General features: G+C 50.3%; 1 protein-coding gene across 1 annotated transcript in view; it reads right to left on the reverse strand.

Annotated features, from left to right (window-relative positions):
• The window catches only part of ADCK1 (aarF domain containing kinase 1), a 97,556-nt gene extending 74,190 nt beyond the window's left edge, over nt 1-23,366 (reverse strand). The window contains exons 1-3 of the mRNA XM_040975227.1: nt 23,280-23,366; nt 15,935-16,080; nt 15,730-15,813 (exon numbers count right to left, since the gene is read on the reverse strand). Of these exons, the coding sequence (XP_040831161.1) occupies nt 15,730-15,813; nt 15,935-16,069 (219 nt within the window). The 5' untranslated portion in view covers nt 16,070-16,080; nt 23,280-23,366. The remainder of the gene's footprint in view (nt 1-15,729; nt 15,814-15,934; nt 16,081-23,279) is intronic.
• Between the last annotated feature and the right edge of the window lie 200 nt (nt 23,367-23,566).

The raw sequence follows: 23,566 nt of genomic DNA on the forward strand, positions 1-23,566 counted from the left end.
CACTGATGCCCGATGTGCAAACCAGGTTTGGGGAGGGTAGAAAGAACAATGGCTTAGGGAAACAGGGATGGTCTGGGATGAGAGACTGATGATGCTCTAGTCACAGGAGTGACCAGAGAGAATGGCCAGCAGAGGCGTCATCTGACAGCTGGCCTGTGGGGAAACCATAGCCATCACACATCCCAAATCAAAACCAACGTCTCAAGTGTGAGGCAGGACAGCAAAAGCTTCCCCCAACACACAGGCACTTGCTGAGCCAGCACCAGGAACATCTGGCATTGAGACACCTTTCATCAGCAATTAAGACTCCAGGAACACTTTAAACCCAGCAGACTGTGGAGCGTCCCACAGGGAAGGAGGAGCAGGTGTCTCTGGGAGGGAGCTCCAAGGAATCCTGCAGATGGGATGAGCACAGGAGGGTAACGTGCCGGTTGGGGGGGGGGGGCGATGCCACAAGCCGACAGTGTGTTAACTGAGCTACTAGATTAAGCACAGTGATTCTCCATCTCCAGCTTTGCTTTCTGTGCTTTGGCTCCCTTCAGTCTACCAATTTCTGTGAAGACACAATTTCTGTGTTTTAAACTGGGGTGCAATGATGAAGTCTCCATTTGTCCTGCTCCCTTCCACCCAGCAGGAATCTTCTCTGGCCAGGGTCTCCTTCCAGCTGTACACATTACCCAGCTGTCAGTCACTCAGCAGCTGTCTCAGTGCCCCAGGAGGTGTACCCAGGACCCCTTATCCTACTCAGTAACAGTCCCAAATGCAGGCGTCGTAATGCTGGCTATCCAGGGAAACCAAAGATAGGTTGCCAATGCCTTCCTATCAGTGGAAAGGTGAAAGTTCTCAACTCCATAAAGAAAGAAGAAGAAAAAAAAACTATACACCCAACTGCTAAGAGCTACAGTACATTATTTTGAGAGAACATTTATATGGCTTTTAATACATTCTATTATATGATTTTATATCAGTTGATGATAATCTCTCAGTGTGCCTAACGTGTAAGTAAAACTGCATCATAAGTATGTTTATGCAGAAAAGCGACAAGGTTGGGTGCTAGCCTGTTTCAGACATCCACTAAAGGCTTTGGGACACACTCCTGTGGATATGGAGGGACTGTTACTTCCCCACCAATTCTGCCTATTAGAACCCCCATTTCAGCAACCCCCAACGAATTGCTTCAGCCTCCTTGCACTCACCAGGCTCATTTGTAAAAAGAAAAAAAAAAGTGAGCAGCATCAGGAAGAGCAAGTGTGTGGCACACATAACTCTCCTGCACCACTATGCCCACAGCACACATCAGACACCTCTAATCAACCACAATTCATGCCCACTGAGCTCAGGGAAGGCCTGCTTGGCTTCCATCCTGCACTTAGCCAATCAACTACACAGTCAGTGAATGAAATGGCTTGGCCTCCCCAGAGCTCACCTGTTTCTGAGCTGTCTTCTGCCTCTAAGAATAACATCCTAACTGTAGCCCAACGCCAAGCATTCCATAGTGTCTCCAGCCCAGGCCTCCCTCTGCACAACGGACGTCATGCCATAACCTCGCACTCCACAGGCAGGCCCCACTTCCTCCTACCCCCAGTGAACCCCACGCTGCCCAGTACCCAATCTGAGTTATTCAGACTGGATCTGCTCTTGGCTTGGCCCTCTGAGCATCCTCATGCCCAGTGCCTCTAGGAGAGAGCAGCAGACGGAAGATCTGAGGATTAAGGCCCTGGCATAATGAACTCATGGGGACTGGCTCCTTTGCATGGAGACACTACTTTCAGAAGGTCCCAGCAGAAGGGAAACCACTGCCTAGAGGTGATGCATAGGGCACCACGATGAGTCATCATCACCTTGGCAGGAGTTGCTTTAACTGCCTTTCCCCAGCCCTGACAACTGACCCAGGGCAGAGGTCTATGGAACTGGACAAAGCTCAAGAAACTGCTTCAAATTATACTAGAAAATTAAATTTTTTGTTAAGTGTGGATCTATTTAAATATAATCATATAACATATGGTTTCCAAGATATTGGGATCTAGAGATAATTAAAGGATAAAATGTATCTGCTCACATTGTAAAATAATATTGGTCTTACATTCACATGTTTTTTCTTTAGTAAGAAAATGTATCCTTTAAAAACTTTTTAGAAATCTAAATCAATGCATCATTTATTATAGCAACATGAGAATAAAAACTAAAATGCAAGATTAAAAAAAAAAAAAAAAAAGGATTCAAATTCAGATGTTGCTCTGAAGTAAGTCCCAAACAGGAAAGTTCCGAGAGCAGGTATTTGGGAAAGGCAATTATGAGATTATGAGTGGCTGAGAAGATTTAATAAATACAACATGCTATACAGCTGCTAAAGACACTTGCATTTTAGTAAAAGTTCAGGCCAAAAGAATTACTTTCTAATGTTGTAATCATGCACATCGACAACGATTTCAAGAGGTGTTAAACAGGCCTGGCATAATAGCCTCGTAGCTAAAGTCCTCACCTTGCATGCGCCAGGATGCCATATGAGCACTGGTTCTAATACCAGCTACTCTACTTCCCATCCAGCTCCCCGCTTGTAGCCTGGAAAAGCAGTCAAAGACAGCCCAAGGACTTGAGACTCTGCACCCACATGGGAGACCTAGAGGAAGCTCGTGGCTCCTCACTCCTGGCTTCAGATCAACTCAGCTCCGGATGTTGCAGCCGCTTGGGGAGTGAACCAGAGGATGGAGGATCTTCCTCTCTGTCTCTCCTTCTCTCTGTATATCTGCCTCTCCAATAAATAAGTAAATAAATAAATAAATAAATCTTCAAAAAAAAAAAACAGGTGTTATGCAAGTAAAGTTGTTCCAGCATCCTGCCCCAAAAATGAGCCAGTGTGACTGCGCAAGCCTTCAACACACAGCACAGAGTGAAGAATTAATATTACAAATGGCGACTGTGACTCCACCTGCCAGTGAGCAAGTCTGCCCACACAGACAAACTCAAACGTCCACAGGAGCCCAGGACATGCACTCCAGGGTCTGGAACACATCCACTTGGGAATCCAGTTGCCAGCAAAGCAGAAGTGAATCCCTCCCTCCACCCACCCCTTCATCACACATGCTGAGAAGATGCATAATTAATTTGTTCTCAACAGTTGCTCTGTGGCTGGAGGAGTAAGGGCATTTCTGGAATAGCAATTACAGACAAGAAAAACAAGTGAGGCTGTAAGAACGGAGCAACAGACCCAGGCAGCCGGCTGGCCTGCTCTGCCCCATCACGCATATTCGGGCTGCGGGCCTGGATATGAGATGCCAGTCTTGTTTATTTGACCACAGCCTTGAGCTCTTGGGGGCTGGTAGGAGGGAACACAAAGTAAAACTCTAACAGGGACATGAAAGGAGGCCTCACTCTCAGCTCAGAAAGCGAGCTGGAATGGGTCCAAAACTCAGGCATGGTGTGAAGATCAGCAGGTATGGCTAGGATGGGAACTGGACACTCGTAGGAAGCGCATGAAGTGAAGGATGGCTAATTCCCCTAGCTGTGATCACTACTTAGAATGTTGTCAGTGTTCAGCCATGCATAGTGAAGTGACCAGCAGAATGCTGCAGGATCTAGAATTTAGTATTCTGCAGCAACACATGAGTGAGTGAAAAGCTTGCTATGGCGAGAAAGCAAGAACAAGACCTTGTGCTCCATTCAGGGCAGGGTGACAGGTTAACAATGGAGCACAGACATCTAAGTATCTGGGGGCCTGAGAGGGAGGCAGGCATCCAGCTCTCAGATTACAATCCCATCTTGGAGCACAGGGTTTGAGTCCAAGCTCAGATCCTGTTCCAATGTGCTCACCGTGCACCTTTGCAGGCAGCAGCAAATGGGTCAAGTACCTGGGCCCACACCACCCCCACAGGAGATCCCAGTTTCTGTTCTGGCACCAAGGAGTGAGCCACAGGATGGAAGATCTCTTCCTCCCTCTCTGGCTCTCACACACACACTCTCTCTCCTCTTTCTCCATCCACCTTCATCTGCCTCTCTCTGTGCTCTCCTTCTTTCAAAAACAAAAAAAAATTTTAAAGAGCTAGGAAAAGGGTTTTAATTACCAAAAACAAAAAAGATAAATGTTCAAGACAATGGATACTTTAATCATTTTTAAAGATTGATTCATTGAAAACAGATTTAGAGAGAGAAAGAGAGCTTCCACGTGCTGGTTCAAATGTTCAATATGACTAAAGCAAGGCCAGCCTGAAGTTAGCAGCTGCGAACCTCACACTAAGCTGTCAGGACCTACGCTCTCAGGCCATCTTCCACTGCTTTCACACATCAGCAAAGAGTTGGATTGGAAATGGAGCAGCTGGGACTCGAACCAGTGCCCATGAGCTGCCAGCACCAGAGTGATGGCCTTACATGCTATCCACAGTACCAGCCACTATGCTAATCATTTGATCATTGCACAATGTATAAAATGCTTCACATAGCACCCCATAAATATGTATGATTATGTGCTAACAAAACTTTTTAGTTTAAATTTAAAGAAATATTTTAGCTTAGGTACCCAGTAAACCAACTGTTCATCACATTATTCTAATTTTTAATAATATTTGAAATTCTTTTCATACAGAGAATTTTTTTAAGATCCTATAGCAGAGACCAACATTCAGCACAGCAGTAAAGATGCTACCCAAGGAATCCACAGCCCATATCGCACTGTCTGGCTTCGAGTCCCAGTGCCAGAGTGGATTCCAGCTTCCTGGTAGTGCACAACCTGGAAGGCAAAGGTAATGGTTCAAGTGCTTGGGCCCCTGCCACCCACACAGGAGGCCTGGACTGAATTCCAAGTTCTGGGCTTCAGTCTGCTCCAGACCCAGCTGCTGCAGCCATTTGGGGAGTGTACCAGAAGACACAAGTCTCTCTCGTTCGCTTGCTTGCTCTCACTCGCTCTCAATAAAATCAAATGAAAATAGAAACATATTTTTTTACATGTTACAGAAGATCCCAGCCTGTTATTGCCAACCCTTCGTTGTGGCCCAGGAGGTCCTTTTAGGTTCTGAAACCTGTCCTAAATCCTCCTGTCTTACTTTGCATCACGTTGTCTGTCATTCACTCTATTCAACCAACACACTGACCCTCTCTCAGGGCCTTAAACAACCTAAGCTCACTGTCACCTCAGGGCTTTTAGGAGGGCACTTTCAGCTTGCTAGGGCCAGTTGCATGGGCCTATGACCCAACCCTACATGCGGAAGGGTCCCAATCCATGCTTTCTTGCTCTCCAGTCCCTGCAGGAGTCAAAACTGTGACCCTAGGACCAGATGCAGCAGTCTAGCAGCTAAAGTCCTCGTCTTTCACACACCAGGATCTCATATGGATGCTGGTTCTAATCCCGACAGCCCTGCTTCCCATCCAGCTCCCTGCTTGTGGCCTGGGAAAGCAGTTGAGGACGGCCCATAGCCTTGGGACCCTGCACCCACATGGGAGACCCGGAAGAAGCTCCTGGCTTTGGATCAGCTCAGCTCCCACTTGGGGATTGAATCATCAGAGAGGAGAGCATCCTCTCTATCTCTCTTGCTCTCTGTACATTTGACTTTCCAATAAAAATTTAAATAAATAAATAAATAACTGTGTCCCAGCAGATGTCCACATCCTTGGGAGAAACCAAGGTTGCCAAACAGATGACCGTGAGAGAGGGAGATTATCAAGTTAACCAAGGTGAGCTCAGAGGAAGTAGATAAAAGAGGCAGATAAGAACCTGAGAGACGAAAACCAGGCGACTGAGCCAGATGCAGCTGGCTTGAAAATGGACAAAACAGGCCATGAGCCAAGGGATGCAGGCAGCCTCAAGAAGTTGGGAAAGGCAGTGACTCCTTCCCTGCAGCCCCCAGAAGAAGGCAGCCCTGCTGACACCTCAGTTTCTCCCCGGCAACCCCCAAAACTGTCAACACAATAGGTGTGCGTTCCCTGGAACCACTAAGTAGGTCTCTAGTAACCTGTTATGCAGGCATAGGGAATTAGCTCAGCAGCTCTCTTGAAATGCTTCATTTTGCTTCTGAGGATACGTGAGTGAAATCTTGTAGGACAATGGAGCAAGAGCTGAGGGATTCTGTGTATACCGTTCCACTTCCTCAGGTTCTTGACTCCACATCCCCTGGCATCCTGGCTTTACCATCCTCTGCCTCCAGCTTGCATCACATCCACTCTCTGTCCACGCTGGATCAGAAGTAGAGCGGCAAGGACTCAAACCAGCACCCACATGGGATACCGGCAACCCAGGCATCACCAGCTCCACCCAGTGCCAGCAGCCTCCTCTAAATAATTTTAAAAATCAAAAGAAAAAAGAATAGTTCATTGCAGCCCCAGCTCCCACCTCCTGCATGGCATGTGTTAGGTATTCAGTAAGTAACACCTGCAGAAGTGGCTGCAGGATGGTGACATGGATGGCGTGCCCTGTGACTTGGCTCAACACAGACACTCCTCTTCATCCCAGACTATGGGGGCTGAAATCGTGCCCAGAAGCAGAAAACCGGAGACGAAAAGAGACTCAGAGACAGACTGTGGGTGAGGGGACAAGAGCAGCACCCCTGTTCCCAAACCACCTTGCCTTCGTATGTCCTGCCACCATCCAACAACAGATTATTTGTAGATTTAAGTGAAGTTATTTTCTAATTAGACATATGTCTCCTGGATCGACAAGGAGTCTATGAACAAATCTTGCTGTAACAGGCAAAAGCTTTGGGGTTGTATTATTCAGGGACAAAAAGTACACTGAGCGGATTTTAATTGGGAAGATTGCTGTTGGGGCCAAGACAGTGAGCGACAGCAAATAAAGGCCAGGCTAGTAGATTATGAACCGAGGTTCCCTTCCAGCTGCAGCGTGCCTTCCATCACGAGCACGCACTGCGCTCTGGCTCTTCATCTCCCTCAGCATGTATCCTTACAGCCCTGTAGCCTCACTGCCCGAACACATTAAGGACTGAGAATCTCTAAGCCCAAAGGGTGATGGGAGAAATGGCAGAGGGCTGAGAGGGTAGAGCAGCGACAGAGGAGGATGCCAGCTTCTGAAAGCTTGACAGATGGCTCAGACCTGCTGGGACCACGAGGACATCCATGCTCTATGAGCTCTGCCCAGGAGAAAGCCTGGGAGCTCGAGCGTTCCAGCCTGGTGAGCCAGGGAGGAGAGAGCAGTTAGAAACACAGGCTGAGGAGCCAGGCTATTCAAGATGACATCAAAGCTACTGACCGAGGTTGAATGGTGGTCCCCGAAATACACACCCACAGACTAACCCCTGGAACCTGTGACTGGAGTGCTACTTGGGGAAAAAAAATGGTCTTTGCAGATGTAATGACATCGAGAACTATAAGATGAGATCATTCTGAACTGCCCAAATGGTCTAAAATCCAAAGACAAGCATCCTTACAAGAAAGAGAAACAAGACCCAGAATGATGGCTCAACTGGCTAATTTTCCACCTTCAAGCACAGCATCCCATATGGGAGCTGGTTCATGTCCCAGAAGCTCCATTTCCCACCTAGTTCCCTGCTTGTGGCCTGGGAAATCAGCAGAGGGTGGTCCAAAGCCTTGGGACCCTGCACTTGCATGAAAGAATTCAAGACAGCACTTGTTCTGGTAAAAAAGGAATAAAACTAGAACTGGGCAAGACCCACCCAAGTCTGTAGTAGTACAGGCAGAGTCTTATTTCTGAAATTGGGCAGTAAGGATGCGGGCATCCCTGAATTACTTTTATACCTAAAATATTAAAAAATATATATTTAACATTTTTTTCAAATATATGGTATATACACATATAGTAAAACAGCACTGTTAATAGCTATGATACATAGGTCAATAACAAGTCAAGACCAATTAAGTAGCTGAACAGCAAGTTACACTGAGGAGCGGGAGCTGGGTGGGGGGTAGACTAGACCAGGCAGGGACACAGCGCCTGTGCACCTCATGGGGACCAGATTGGGTGATAACCAGGCTAGGCTGACCAATCCCATTGGAGTAAGCTACAACCAGAGTTGGTGAGGGTTGTTGGGCTTAGTTGTAGCAACAGAAGGGTACCGGGGACAGACTGGGCTAGTATGCCATATATACTGGCAAGCCAGGGTAGGAGGTGGGCCTGGTTGAGGCTACTGTGGGCCGCCCTGACTGGGCTGCAACTCCTACTAGTTCATGCGAGGGACAAATGCGTCCAGGGTGGAACCAGGCTGGACTGTAAGAAGACACGGGTGGAGACAGAACCGGCCCAGCAACTGCAGCCGCCAGCTGTCCGGGGCAGTGGACTGTGACGGACCCTATGCTACTAAAACAGCAGGAATCTGGACTGGGAATACCTCAAAATTTCTTCGAGGATCTTCCCATTCGAGACACCGGACTCGGAGTCCTAACCAGGGAAAGACAGGACAAATCAAGCAACAACCTCAGCCATCTGATGGCAGCAGAGACTGGGCAAATGGAGACCCTAGACGGGACTGTGTCAATCAACGAACTCTTCAATGACCACATCATGATTGGGGTGGCGAGACTGGCAACGACCCATGGATAGTGAACTATTGGAACCACTTGATCGAGTATCTCGAATCGCACCCCACTCCCGGGACTTGGGGTGGGCGGGAGATTGGGTGGGGCTTCTTCCTCTATATCCCCCTTTAGACCTTGACCCTTTTTTACCCCAATTAAATTTGTAAGGATTGTCAAAATTAAATAAAAAAAAAAAAAAAAAAAAAAAAAAAAAGAATCTGAGGGGGCCCTGGTGCAGTAGCCTAGTGGCTAAAGTTCTCACCTTGCATGCGCTGGGATCCCATATGGACGCTGGTTCGTGTCCCAGCTCCACTTCCCATCCAGCTCCCTGCTTACGGCCTGGAAAAGCAGTGGAAAGCCTAAAGCCTTGGGACCCTGCACCCACGTGTGAGATCTGGAAGAAGTTCCTGGCTCCTGGCTTTGGATCGGCTCAGCTCTGGCTGTTGTGGCCACTTGGGGAGTAAACCAGCGGGTAGAAGATCTTTCTCTCTGTCTTTCCTTCTCTCTGCAAATCTGCCTTTCCAATAAAAATCAATAAATCTTTAAAAAAAAAAAAAAAAGAATCTGAGAGGCAGGCACTTGGCCTAGCAGTAAAGATGTCATCTAGTGGGCCTGGCACAGTGGCAAAATGGCTAAATCTTCACCTCGCATGCACCAGGATCCCACACAAGCACCAGTTCGTATCCCAGCTACTCTACTTCCCTTCCAGCTCCCTGCTTGTGGCCTGGGAAAGCATCTGAGGACGGCCCAAGACCTTGGGACCCGGCACGCACATGCAAGACCCGGAAGAAGCTCCTGTCTCCTGAGTTCGGACTGGCTGAGCTCCAGCCATTGCAGCCACTTGAGGAGTAAATCAGCAGATGGAATATCTTTCTCTCTGTATTTCTTCTCCCTGTAAAACTGCCTTTAACAGCAAAAATTTTTAAATTCTTAAAAAAAAAAAAAAAAAGATGCTATTTAGGATAGCCACACCCCATATTGGAATGCCTGGGTTCATTCTGTTCCTGATCCCAACTTCATTTTACTCAGACACTCGAGTGGCTGTAACAGTTGAATCCCTGCCACCCATGTGAGAGACCTGGATGGAGCTCCTGGCTCCCAGCTTCAGCCTGGTCCAGCCTCAGCTGTGGAGACATTTGGGCAATGAACAAGTCGACAGAAACTCAACCTCTCTTTCTCTCCCTCGGCCTCTCCCTTTCCAATAAATGAAATAAATAAACGAAAAAGTGTGAGAGAGAATACCCCAGCTGTAGGCAACTGCCTGGGTTGCCTTGTACCTAAACAAATGTGACTCTGCTGGGATAAAAGCAGCTAGTAGCTGGTGGGCATTCTAGGCCTAGTTAGTGCCAAATTTGTGTTAACTATACCAGTATGTCAGCATAGTTGCTTATTTTTTTTAAAGATACATAGGGAAGGAGAACCATGCCATGCCAGGAGATGCCACCTCAGCTGCAGATGTGGGGGGAGGGGATCTGGGAAAGTACTGGGGTTGGAGAGGCTGAGGGCATATTTGACAGGGATGGATTGACTTCTAGAATCTTCCACAGACCAGGCCATTGCACTTGCAGGTAGGCAAGAGATCTAAGATGGAATGGCTTATAATGGGGAACTGGAGGGCACCTGCCTGCATAGCAAACCTGGATTGAGCTAAATAGCATTGCCTGGTACACACAAAAGCTGGGGCTGGGGGACGTGCCTGGCTGGGCTAGGCTATAGTACCTACCACGAGTTTTGGAACAGTGGTGGGCCATGTCAGGCTGGGCTTCAGCACCCACCAGAACAGAAAAGAGCCAGATCTTGGGGCAGATTCTGTAGGGGAATTGTGGGCTCACCTCTGTGGGACTGCAGCACGCACTAGTTTATGCTGAGAGCTTGGGATGGTGATGGGCCAAGCCAGGCTGCACAACAGAACTCACCTGACAGAAACCCAACTAACATTTGCAGGAGCTGGGGACAAGAGGAGGCCATGTGGGGCCAGGCTATAGCACCACCAGCACATGGAAAGACTTGTATTGAGGGCAGAACATGCCAAGTAGGACCATAACACCCACTGGCATGTGTGGGATCTACGGCTGGGAGCAGGATCTTGGAGAATTTCACTACTAATCTGCAGATCCCTCTGGGGAACACAGGAGCCAGGGAAGAGGGTGGACCAGGCCAGACAGAGCTACAGCACTCATTAGCATTCGTGTGGGTCAGAATCAGAGACAGGTCAGGCAGAGCCAGGTTACAGCACCCACTGGCATGCACAAGAACCAGGACAGGGTGTGAGCAGCACCCAGCTGGGCTAGGCTGCAACACCCATCAGTGGGAACTGAGATTGCAGGTGGACTGGGCCAGTCTGGGTCAAAGCACCTGCCAACACACACAAGATCTACGGGTGGAAATGAGCCTGGCAGGGGACTCCCTTGCTGGGCTGCAGCTCCCACTGGTAAGTATGAGAGCAGGGACTATCGGCAGACCAGGCTGAGCAAGGCTGCAGCACCCACTAGCATGCATGTGGATTGGGTTGGGGGAGGGCTAGAGTAGGCTCTAATACTTGATGGCACTCGCAAGAACCAGAATGGGTTTGAGACAGGCCAACCTAAGCCACAGCACCCACCAGGTCACATAATACTGGATCTGGGGGAAGGCCTGGCTGGTTTGGACTATATGTGGGCCAATCGGGCTAGATGAGTGCCAGGACTAGGGACCAGCCATATCAGTCTGGGCACCTACCAATACACATGAGATCCATTGCTGGGAGCAGCACTAATAGAGGAACTTGGGGAACTCCCAAGCTAGGAAACAGCTCCTGCAGGTGAGCACAAGAGCCAGGGATGGGAGTAGGCCACACCAGGATGGGCCGGGATGAAGCACAGGCCAGGCCCATGTTGACCATGACACCTGCCAGTTTACAAGAGGACTGGAAGTGGGCTAGGCTGGGCTAGGCTGCTGTATCCATATGTGAGAATTGGACTGGGCTGGGCACCTACAGCCAAATGCCAAGACATGGGGCAGGCCATCTCAGACTGGGCCATAGCACCCATTGGACACATAAGGCCTAGAACTGACAGCCAACCTTACAGGGGAACATTCAGGACTCCCCAGCAAGGACACTACTTCCACAGATAAACATGAGAGTTGGGACTAGGGGTGGGCCAGGCTGGGCTAGGCTTTTGCATCAGCTGGTGTGAAAGAGAGCCAGGTAGGTGCAAGTCTGCTGGGCTAGGTTGCAGCATCAGCTGACAAATGCCAGGACCGGGTACAAGTCTTGTCAGGCTGGACCACCATACACCCTGGCAGGCACAAGATCTGAGGCTGGGAACATGCCTGGCAGGGAAACTGTGTACTCCCCTGCTATACAGTACCTACCACTGGTGAGCATGAGAGCCAGGACCAGGGGCGGGCCAGACTGGACAAAGCCGTGACACCTGTTGGCATATGTGAGGGCAGGGTCTGAAAATAGGTAGGGCTGAGCAAAGCCACAGCACCCATGGCTGTGACAGAGAGCCAAATGGGATGCAGGCTGGGCTGGGCTAAGCAACAGCAAAAACTGGTATGCGCAGAAACTGGGGCTAGAGCAGGCCTCCTGGGGGATATCGGGGGTTGCCCCAATGAGACTGCAGCACATGCTGGTAGGTCTGAGGACCAGGTCTGTGGCAGGCTGGCTAGGGTGGGCTACAACATCAGTTGGTTCAGTTCACATGAGATATGACAGACACTTGGGTGGACTGACCAGGCAGCTGCATCTATCAATATGTGCATTGGCTGGTGCAGGTGACAGACCAAACTTGACCCCGCACTGGCCGGTGCACACAAGAGTCAAGTCTGAGACCACCGTAGGCAAGGTTTCTTGGCAGAATCCCCAGCTAGCCAGCTGAGAAATGCGTGGGTACACAGAAAGCTAAGAAGGAGGTGCTGGACTCGGTCATTTCTCTGTTCCCAAGGCCTCATCCTCAGATGACCCAAGCAGAGCAAATGAAATGCAGCTCATGTTGCTGCAGAAATAATCACAAACTCCAACAAAGCCAGTAGCCAAGACAGCAGGGATTCAATTTCCCTCCGCCCTCTATGCAGAACACTCCCAGGCCCAGCTCCCTGATGGCCAAGGGAAGTGGCAAAAGGGGGTGTGAAGGACTCAGTGCATGAAGACTCCCTGCAAAGCTGCCATGCCAGGTCAGACACCCTGTAGGCGCAAAGAAACTACAGCACACTTACAGCCCACTACTCCAGGGTCGGCCTTCCCGGACCCTGCTCCTGCTCCTGCTGCCTGCGAGTCAGCTAGTCTAAAGTGTCAGAGTGGCAACTGTAGGGCAGAGGTCAGAGGACTAATCAATGTGCACCCTTCCTTCCCTCATGCCTGGTCCTCACCATGAATAACTGGAGGGCGCAGACCCAGGCTAATTCCTCTTCGTCACCTTGGAGCCTCACACAGTGCTTGGCATAGAAACAATCAAATAAAAAAGCACCAGCCATGTAATGTAAAGAGAATACTACAATGGACTAGAATTGGAGATAAAAGTACTGCAGTTTTACAGAGACAGAAAAAAGTGTGTGTGTGTGTGTGTCTATTCATATACTGAATCCAAAGGGCATCTCATCTACACTCGCATGCCTCGCCTCCACCTTTGGGTCAATCAGGATCATTCTCCAAAGGAACCAGGGCTCCTTAGAGAAGTCATCCATCCCAAGACTGGGGCAGGCAAAACACAAGATGAGCCTGAAATGGAAGTGGGCCAGTTCTCAAAAAACGGATACCAGCAACCCTCTGAACACCCAGCTGCTCCACTTTCAATCTGACTCCCTGCTAATGCACCTGGGGAAGCAACAAAACACAGCCAAGTGCTTGGGCCCCCACCACCCACGTGGGAGACCCAGAAGAACCTCCTGGCTCCTGGCTTTGTCCTGGCCAAGCTTCAGCCATTAAGACCATTAAGACTCTCTCTCTCCTCTCTCATTCTGCCTTTCAAGTAAGTAAATCTTTAAAACAATAGACACGGGTGGATGTCTAGCACAGGAGTTTAATGCTGCTTGGCACGCCTGAACCCCGCAGCACGAAGCCTCGATTTGAGTTCTGGCTCTGCTTCTGATGCTGGCTTCCGGTGAACAGACACCCTGACAGGCAGCAGGTGATGGCCCGAGTCAACAGGCCCCGGCTCAGCTCACAGAGACCCAGCTCACAGAGACCCAGCTCACAGAGACCCAGCTTGCAGAGACCCGGTTCACAGAGACCTGGCTTGCAGAGACCCAGCTCGCAGAGACCCAGCTCGCAGAGACCCAGCTCCGAGCTCCACGCTCTCAGCTTCAGCCTCGTCCAGCCCCGGTGGTTGCAGGCATTTGGCGAGTAAGCTAACAGATCGAAGATGTTTACCTTTCAAATAGATAAAAATATATATTTTTTAAACCTTAAGAGCAAGTAACTCAGTAAACAATAGGATCAGCCAGGGTGATAAGGAGTCTTACCGAAAAGTTGCTGTGTGAACGCAAGGTAGAGAAGGGGTCTCCAAAGTGCAAGATGTTATTCCCCATGAGGAGCCTGACCCAAGGTTACAAAATTAACAAACATCTACTACCTGCCAACCCCTTGGTCAGAATCAACTGCACCCTGCTTCTTCTGGTCTACTGTAGACACCTGTACCAACAGTGCCTGCTTTCTGATCGGGCCTGTGCACATACGTGTCAGCTTATAAACAACCTGCACATCAGAAGTCTGGTGCTCCAAAAACGCTAGCGTCACCCAGGAAAGTGCCACTCCGTCACTGGAGCCCCCCCAACTCCTCACCGTGTCCCCCAAGGCTGAGTCACTGAGACTGCAGCCAGCTGGCCGGCGCTAACCTTGGAAGTGCTTCTCCAAGTTCCCGCCTGCTGTGCCAGTCTCCTGGCCCTGCAGATGCTAGCTTGACAGGGGAGATAATGATGTTTTACCCTTCACTCACTCTTTTATCAGCCACGCCGACAAGCCCAGACAGCACTCTGATATGAGAAAACACTCCCGCTGCGCTGCCACGTGCTCTGCAGCACCAGCCGTTTGCCTCTTCCCCGGTATGACTCCTAGGACGCAGCCTGCACCCTGATATCGGGTGACAGCCACCGCGTACTGCCCTCCTGCCAAATAACAGGGTGCACTCTCCCTGCCACACCCTCAGAGCTGTCTGCTTCTGCCTTTCAGATGACCTACCCGTGAGCGGGCAGCCACCTGCGGAACACCCACTGCCCACCTGCTCTCTAGACTTCGCCAAAGAAGAAGCCTTGCCCTGACCTTCTGCAGGGGTTTCCAAGATCCATTACTGGGGTTAGGAGGACCAAGAGGGCCAGGACAAAGGCAAACAGTGCTGTCTGCGAGGCAGGTGCTTTGAGATTCTCCAACAAGACCTACAATCATTCACCTGTCTACTCAGTGAGTCTTTTCAGAATCTACTGTGTCCCGAGTGGGTACTGGGAGGATGGTGACAGACGTGGAGATGCCACAGCCACGACCAAGTTCTTGCTCTCACAAACCAACTTCACACTACACAAGGCAGCGGCTCTGACAGTTCCTATAGAATCCTCAGGAGGGGGAGAGAGGGGATATTTAAGTGATCTAAAAGCATGAGTAAAAATATTCTAAGAAGCAAAGGGCATCCCAGGATGGGAGAAATGCCTGGGCAGACCAGTCTAACAACAGAACTCTCTGGAAGGGCCAAAACAGTCTTCACTTAAAACTCAACTGACACCCAAAAAAACGCCTCTTGTTGATCCCCCAACTCTCAGGGGTATGCAGACATCACAACTACACCAACCTCCCCGTTGCCAGGGAGGAGAAATTGAACAGAAGCCACAGCTCCACTCAGAGGCCTACAAGAAGCCCCAAGGTGACCTTCAGGTGGGACAGCAATTAACCTCTTCCAGCTGGGTTTTGCTGACTAAGCTGACTGGACGCCAGCTAAGGTACCTCGGGGACAAAGCCTTCATCCCGCCTGAGCCATTCCAGGCATCTGCACTGCCCAGAAACACACACACTGACCTCCCCGGCAGCACCTTGCAGATGAACAGCCCCAGTGCCCTGGGATCCACCTTGATGTCAATCTAGGGGCCCTTCTCATTGGCACTGAACTACCTCAGCACGAAGGGAAAGGTGGTCCTCCCTTCCTTCCTTCCAAGGCCCCAGTCAGCCAAGGGCCCAAGGACCCCAGGCTTAACCACGATTCTGCCCTCAGCCCATCGCCAGGTACCTACCAAAATCCTATTGGCTGAGCTGCCACCCAGCCAAAGTGGGTCCCATTGTTCCCGTACCTTGGATCGAAGCTGCAAATATTCCTCTGAGCCATACGGGACACTCCTAAGGGACGTGAGATAGTCATAACTGATGGCAGCCGTCTGTGGACCAGAGAGCAAAGAACTTACCACTTGGATACCCAGTACAACTCCTCCACCCCAGCCTTGCCCACACAGGCTGCCAAAGTCATGCTCAAGCTGCTCCCAAAATGAGACCACTTACCGTAGCCACAGCTCTGCCCACCCGGATGGCACCGAAGTCATTAGGGTCCAAGTACTTGTTACTATAGAGGTAGACGCCAGAGGCAGCAAGAGCCATGCCAGTCCATGAAGCAAGCTTGAGGGCCTTCCTGGCCATGTTCCCAGACCCTGTAGCAGAAAGCAAAGTGGAGAAAGACTGATGGTTAGAGTTCTCCTAATCCAACTGAGATTCAAATTTAGGACTTGATGTTAGGACTTGATGAAATTAGACACATGCAATTGTCAGCACAACACTGGGCACACACAACCAACACACAGGAACAGGTGCTGTGGGTGTTCCAAGAAGGTCTTAACCTCTGCACCAAATACTCATGCCAACAATTACTTAAAAGAAATAATTTTAAGAAATAAATCAAGAAACTCCTGAGATTAGTTCCTATGTCCTCAAAAAGGCAATTGTTACACTGCCCATTTTTAAATTGTTTAGAATTATTTTTAGTAGCTAAGATAAAGAAACAACTTAAGGATCTTCCATCAAGAAATTCTGAGAGGCAGATGTTGTGGCACAGTGGATTAAGGCATCACCTGAGATACCTGCAACCCATGCAGAAGAATCGGCTCCAATTACGGTTCTTCTACTTTCGATCCAGTTTCTCACTAATGTGAGAAAGGCAGCAAGAGGCTGGCCCAAATACTTGGGCCCTCACCATCTCTATGAAAGACCTGCATGGAAGTCCTTTCTGCCAAATTCGAACCTGTCCAAGCTGCTGCAAGCATTTGGGGAGTGAACCAGGGGGATGGAGGGGGGATTGGCTTTTTTATAGGTAGTAAGATGCCTTTTCCCTACAGCAGAGGCTTTAGAAATGACCAAATCTGGGCCAGTGCATTGACTCAACTAGTTAATCCTCCATCTCCAAGCACAGCATCCCATATGGGTACCAGTTCGTGTCCCTGCTTCTCCACTTCCCATCCAGCTTCCCTGCTTATGGCCTGGAAAATCAGTGGAAGAAGGTACAAGCACCTGAGATGCTGCACCCCTGTGGGTGACCCCAAAGAAGCTCCTGGCTCCTGGCTTCAGTTCAGCTCAGCTCCAGCCATTGTAGCCACTTGTGGAATGAACCAACGGGTAGAAGATCTTTCTTTGTTTTTCTCCTCTGTAAAATTTGTCTTTCCAATAAAAATAAATCCTTAAAAGGAAATAAATGGCCAAATCTGTTCTGGAGCACTGATAGGAGACAGTCAATTTTGCATCTTGTTCCTGATGTAAAAATAAATTAAAGTGGATGTGTACGTGGCATAAAGCTGACTCTCACAACCAGGTAATTGTGGGGACACCATCACACTCTCGTTGCTTTCTTTCCTTCATTGTGAAATGGGAATTGTAGTACTTTCCATCAGAGTGGTCAAAAGATTAACTGGGGACCCAGCTCCGTTTCCTGTTATGTACACCCTGGGAGGCAGTGTGATGGCTCAAGCAGCTAGGTCCCTGCTACCCATGTGGGAAAGCTGGAAGGAATTCCTGGCTCTTGGCTTTAGCCTGGTCCCATTCCAGCTGCTGTGGGCACTTGGGAAGTGAACCAGCGGATGGCAGATTACCTCTCTTTCTACCCAGCTCCCTGTCTTGCCATCAAAAAAAATAATAATAATAATAATAAAATAACCCACATGAACTGAGATTTTTAAAAAAGGAAGGAAACCTCCCTACCCAGCCTCATTCTGCCATTCCTGAATGGACCAAGGGTCCCTTCTGGACGGGGCATTTGGCAGTTGAAAGCATACAGTCTGAAGCCCTTGAACAGTGGTGTGAGCCTTGGCACAGCCATGCACACTCTGGCTGATGGCAGGAAAGCAGCTCCATCACTCTTAGCCCTGTCTACAAAAGGGGCACTGTGACCAGCAGTCCCTTCCTGATGGAGTGACCAGGACAAACCACAGAACACCTGCTTACACAGTCAGGACTCAATGCTGGCTCTCACCATCGCCCTCCACAGTAACCACCATCGTGCCCTCACCCAACACTGGGCATTGGCAAATGGCTCCCTGCCTCTCCATGCCCAGAGGAATCCTGCAGGCCACACCTGCAGCCTGCTAGCAGCCCCTCACCTGGCCCCAACTTCACCACTGGCAGCAGCCTGGGCCTGAAGTACTTACAGGTGTTGAAAGGGGCAACAGACTCAGATCACCCTCTGCTTTGCTTCACCCAGAATTGGCAGTGCCCTGAGAAACTCCTTACACACTTTCCTTCCTCAGGACCCTCAGCGCCAGGAGGAGCGCTCCAGGGGCCTTCCTGCGTGGCACCCAGGGTAGCTCACATTCAGAGTTGTACAGAACAACTGATGGGGAAGGACCCAGCCTCTGCAGCAGGCAGATCCCTGGTTCAGCTGCTCACTTTAAGGAAGGGGGCTTAGAGCACCCACCTCACAGCGACACCATAAGAATGATACAGAGGGGGGCCCGGCAGCGTAGCCTAGCAGCTAAAGTCCTCACCTTGAACGCGCTGGGATCTCATATGGGCGCCGGTTCTAATCCTGGCGGCCCCACTTCCCATCCAGCTCCCTGCTTGTGGCCTGGGAAAGCAGTTGAGGATGGCCCAAAGCTTTGGGACCCTGCACCCATGTGGGAAACCCGGAAGAAGTTCCTGGATCCGGGCCTCAGATCGGCATAGCATTGGCTGTTGCGCTCACTTGGGGAATGAATCATCGGATGGAAGATCTTCCTCTCTGTCTCTCCTCCTCTCTGTATATCCGCCTTTCCAATAAAAATTAAAAAAAAAAAAAACACAGAACAATACAGACAGGGCCAGTGCTGTGGCACAGTGGACCAAGGGGCGGGCCTGCGATGACCTGCACCCCTGTCAGAGCCTTAGTAAGAGTCCTGGCTGCCCTGCTTCAAACCCAGCTCCCGGCTACCACAACCAGGAAAGCAGTAAAGAGGTGGAACAAGTACTTTGACCCCTGTCATCCACAGGAGAGACTCAGATGGATAAACTATAGCCCACAAGGCCTGTGCAGAGCCACTAACACAGGTGCCCAGGTGAAAATTACCTCTTCTGGGCTATTGATTCAACAGCTATCCTCTAAGGCTGATGCAATGGCTCAACCAGCTAACCCTCCATCTCAAACGCCAACATCCCATATGGGTGCCTGTTCATGCTCCAGTTGCTCCACTTCCTATCCAGCTCCCCACTTGTAGCCTGAGAAAGCAGCAAAGAATGGCTCAGGTCCTTGGATCCCTACACCCACATGGGAGACCTGGAAGAAGCTCCTGGCTCCTGGCTTCAGATCAGCTCAGCTCCGGCCATTGCAGCCATCTGTGGGTTAAACCAATGGATGTAAGAACTTTTTTCCTCTGTCTCTCCTTCTCTCTGTAAATCTGTATTTCCAATAAAAATAAATAAATCTTAAGAAAAAGGGAGGAGGCCCTGCACAGTAGCCTAATGGCAAAAGTCCTTGCCTTGCATGCACTGGGATCCAATATGAGTGCCAGTTGATGTACCAGCAGCCCCACTTCCCTTCCAGCTCCCTGCCTGTGGCCTGGGAAAGTAGTCAAGGACGGCCCAAGGCCTTGGGACCCTGCACCTGCGTGGGAGACCTGGAAGAGGCTCCTAGCTCCTGGCTTTGGATCAGCTCAGCTCCGGCCATTGTGACCACTTGGTAAGTGAACCAGCGCATGGAGGATCTTTCTTTCTGTCTCTCCTTCTCTGTAAATCTCCCTTTCCAAGAAAAATAAATAATAGCCATCCTCATGAGCATCACCCAGCACCACCTCCCAGCCCAGGTCCCCCTCAATGCTATGCTCCCAGGCCTGTCCCATGTAAGCAACAAGACCTCTGAGGACAGCAGTGGCAGCAAAGCTGACATGCCCATGACCCAGTTTTCACGCAAATGCCCTGTGTAATAGAAGAAGGAAAAATTGAAATACATAAAATAGAAGATATTAGAAGCCAACCAGTGTCTCAGAAGACTGGTCCTGGAGTTTTCCATAAGGTGTCAGTGAGTCTTTAACATGCAAATGAGCTGTTCCCCTCCGGGTATTTTAAAAGACCCTGTCAGGCGTGAAATACGGTTTGTCTGCTGTCGATGAAAAACACCTTTCCTTAGCAAGCCCTTTGCTAATGAATCACCTGCCCTGGTCTGTTTACTTGCCTTTTTGACTTTCACCTGGGTCACCCCAGCCACCAGCACGCGGCTGCACAGAGGCTCCCAACCATCAGATCACACCGCTGCACCACCAAAACCAGTCAGGTGAGACAAATATCACCATCCCCAGATTCAAACAGGACACCAAAGCGGCAGGAAAGGGAAGGATTTGCTCTCCTTGGCTCAGTTCAAGAATGGTCCAAATCAGAGTTTGTTCAACCCTACTCTCAATTTATAGCACGTGACCTCTGTGGTGGGGACACTTGGACCCCATATACTAACAGTCTTGCTCTCCTTCAGGAATGCATTTGCGACAGCCAGCTGAGGGCAAGGACTCTGATTTCTGACCCGCAGACACACCCAAACAGCACCAGGCACATGGCTGGTGCTCTCTGGAGTCCTGGAGCTGTCATAAGATCCACCCACGTATCCCACGGGCGATAATCCAGGGCAGGCTGCAAAAGTGACGTGGCTGGTTATCAAAAACTCCTGCTCCTTAGATCACAGGAAACACCCCCAGCCGGGGAGGCATGGAACCAGGCCACAGAGGAGTCTGGGCCTCCTGCAAGCTGGAAGATGGTGGACACAGTTACATCCACCTCTTGAACAGAATCAAATGGAAAATCAAGCACTTGACGTTTACAGTGGTCCATGTGTGGCTAGGCCTTCTCAGGGCCAACCCAAACACAGCTCCCCCTACTCCAGGCCTGGAATCATTCCTCACTCCTCACTCCACACTTGGGGAGAATTGCTACAAAGGCAAGGCACTTGGGCATTTGGCTACATTACTCCAAGCTCAAGCCCCTTCTCATTTCCTAGACAATTACACAAAGGAGCATCATTTTTTTCCCCCCTCTGGACTATCCCCAAGCCTAAAGAGACCCAAAAGTAACCTTGGAGTGAGCAGGTCACCTGATCACTGATGAAGAGAAAAAGCACACAAGGTGGATGATGCCATCACACTAGGTCAACGCCCAGGGACCATGCAGTCTGCCCCACCCTGCAGAGGACAGTGCAGCCCAAGGCCAGACACAAAGCTCAACCATGCTCTGTCTACTGTGACAGCCAAAGGGGGTTCAACTGATGTCGATTAAACAAAAGAGTCTCTGACCAAGGCGAGGGTTCCAAGTAGATGAGGAAAACAAATCTCACCCAGGCAAAGGAAAGAAATTCTGCATTCATTTCACTGTGGAAAAGGGAAGACGTGGAAAGCCACATGCAAGCAGCAAGCACCAAGTCAGAAAAGCAGGTGAACTTCAAGGAAAAAGTCACCTGCTTGCATCCATGCCACAAGTAACCTGCACCAGCAGGCAGGAGGGTAATGTAACTGGCTTATCCTCCAGAGAAACAGGTGGAGTGTGCGGGAAAGGTTTCAAGCAAGGAACCTGTGAGTGACGCAACCAGAATCCAACCCCAACAGTGACAGCTTCGACCAAGACAGCCAAAGTCGGACAAGAACAGACCACTTGGGGCTGACGCCATGGCTCAGCACCCTAGTCCTCCACCTTTAAGTGCTGAGATCCCAGGTTCATGTCCCAGCTGCTCCACTTCCCATCCAGCTCCCTGGGAAAAGCAGCAGAGGATGACCCAAAACCCTGGGACCCTACACCAATGAGAGAGACCCAAAGGAGGCTCCTGGCTTCAGGTCAGCTCAGTTCTGGTCATTTTGGCCATCTGGGGAGTGAACCACTGGATGGCAGACCTTTGTCTCTCCTTCTCTCTGTAAATGTCTCTTTAATAAATCTTTTTTAAAAAAAAATTTTTTTAAAGGCCCAGCACCTCATGAGTCCTGAACTGGGTCTGTGGCATAGAGGTCTAAACCCAGGGGATTTATTCAGTGAGCTGCCCTAGCCGCATGGGAGGGGATGAGTGGCTGAGCCAAGCACAACCTCTAAGTCCCTTGGCTGACAAGAACCCCTTGAATCTATCAGAGAGGGAATAAGAGAGACATTCTCCTAGCAGAGGATGGATTTCACATCTGTGATGCCTATTGCAAAATGAGCAACACATAATGACACAGTAAGATGAAACATGGGGGCTGACACTGTGGCTTGGTGCGTTAAGCTGCCACCCACAACATCAGCATTACCAGGGTTCATGTCCCGGCTACTCCTCTTCTGATCCAACCTCCTGCGAATACAGCCGGAGAGCAAGAGAAGACGGCCCAAGTCGGTGAGCCCCTGACACCCAAGGGGAGACTAAAATGGAATTCCAGTGAATTGAAACCAGCTAATGGAGGATCTCCTTCTGTTTTTCTCTGTCACTTGCCTTTCAAATAAATTATATACATGTATATATAAAACCCAGAAAAAAATAACACGTGTAAACTGATTAAAAAAAAAAAAACCTATACAGAAAACAATGGGGATTTGTGTGTGTGCACACGCAAGTTTACTATAAAGACCAAAGCAAAACTGGCAAACCAGGACCAAATGGCTGACAAACAGCTGTGACCAGTTCGCACAGGCTTTTGTTGGAGTTTTTTATTTTTTTTTTGTTTGTTTTTTTTCCCTGCAATTCTCAAAATAGAATTCCCAAACCAGGGGGTCTCTGCAGCAGCTGGGCCTAATGTCAAAAGTGCAAATTCTCTGCTGAAACATCCGGGTAGGAGGCAGCCTTCTGCGCTGTCAAACACTTGGGGCGATTCCTGAGAATTACTGCGACAGGAAAGGAAGGCACAGATAAAGTCTAACTTCGATTCCACAAATATTTCCTGAGCACCCACTAAGGGCCATGCACCATGGAAATGATCAATAAATACTTGAGTGACTTCCCAAAACAAACGCCGCTCCATCGTGAGAGAGCTGCGCTCCATTCGCCAGCTGTCCTCGGCACAGGTGTATTCCTCCCTAGAGAAGGAAGCAATCGCCTCGAGCACCTGGCAAGCCCAGGTGGAGGAACGGGATAGCTGCACCGTCCCTTAGGGCCACCCAAACGTCGGCTGCAAGCCCAGCCGGCTCGCCCCGGAGCCCACTGCATCCCTGGGTGACGGCGCCTGCGCGGCCCCCTGCGCTCCTCCTCCAGTTCCGCCCACTCGGGTGCCCACGACGCTGGGGCACCCGGCGCCAGGCCGCCCGCTCCCGGGTCGAGCTGGACGGCCACTGCGGAGGGGCGCGGCCTGCGAGCCGCCCGAGCACGTGGCCGCGCGTGGGGCTCCGGTGACAAGGTCACGGGCCGGGGTTCCCTCCCGAGTCCCCAGCCGGAGCCGAGGCCCGCGCCCCTACCCACCTGCAGGGAGGCCCAACCGTGGCGTGCGGCCTCTCGCCACAGCCCGGTGGCAGGCGGCTGGCCCGGAGCAGTGCTCCCCGGCCCGCGGATCGCGCTGGGACAGCCGGCGCCGCGCTGCCTGCCGGGACTTGTAGTTTTTGTTGGTCCCGCAGGCCAGGCCCTTGCAGAGCTCCTGCGCTCTCGGCTAGCGGTTTCCCTCCTTTCTTTGCCGGGACTTTGACCCAGGAATCCTCCCGGGGACCTTTATAGAAGAGTCATTTTAGTAAAGGATAAATTGGGCGCTTATA

This window comes from Ochotona curzoniae, unplaced genomic scaffold (assembly GCF_017591425.1).
Source record: "Ochotona curzoniae isolate NIBS_2020 unplaced genomic scaffold, NIBS_Ocur_1.0 contig_2688, whole genome shotgun sequence".
Lineage (NCBI taxonomy): Eukaryota > Metazoa > Chordata > Mammalia > Lagomorpha > Ochotonidae > Ochotona > Ochotona curzoniae.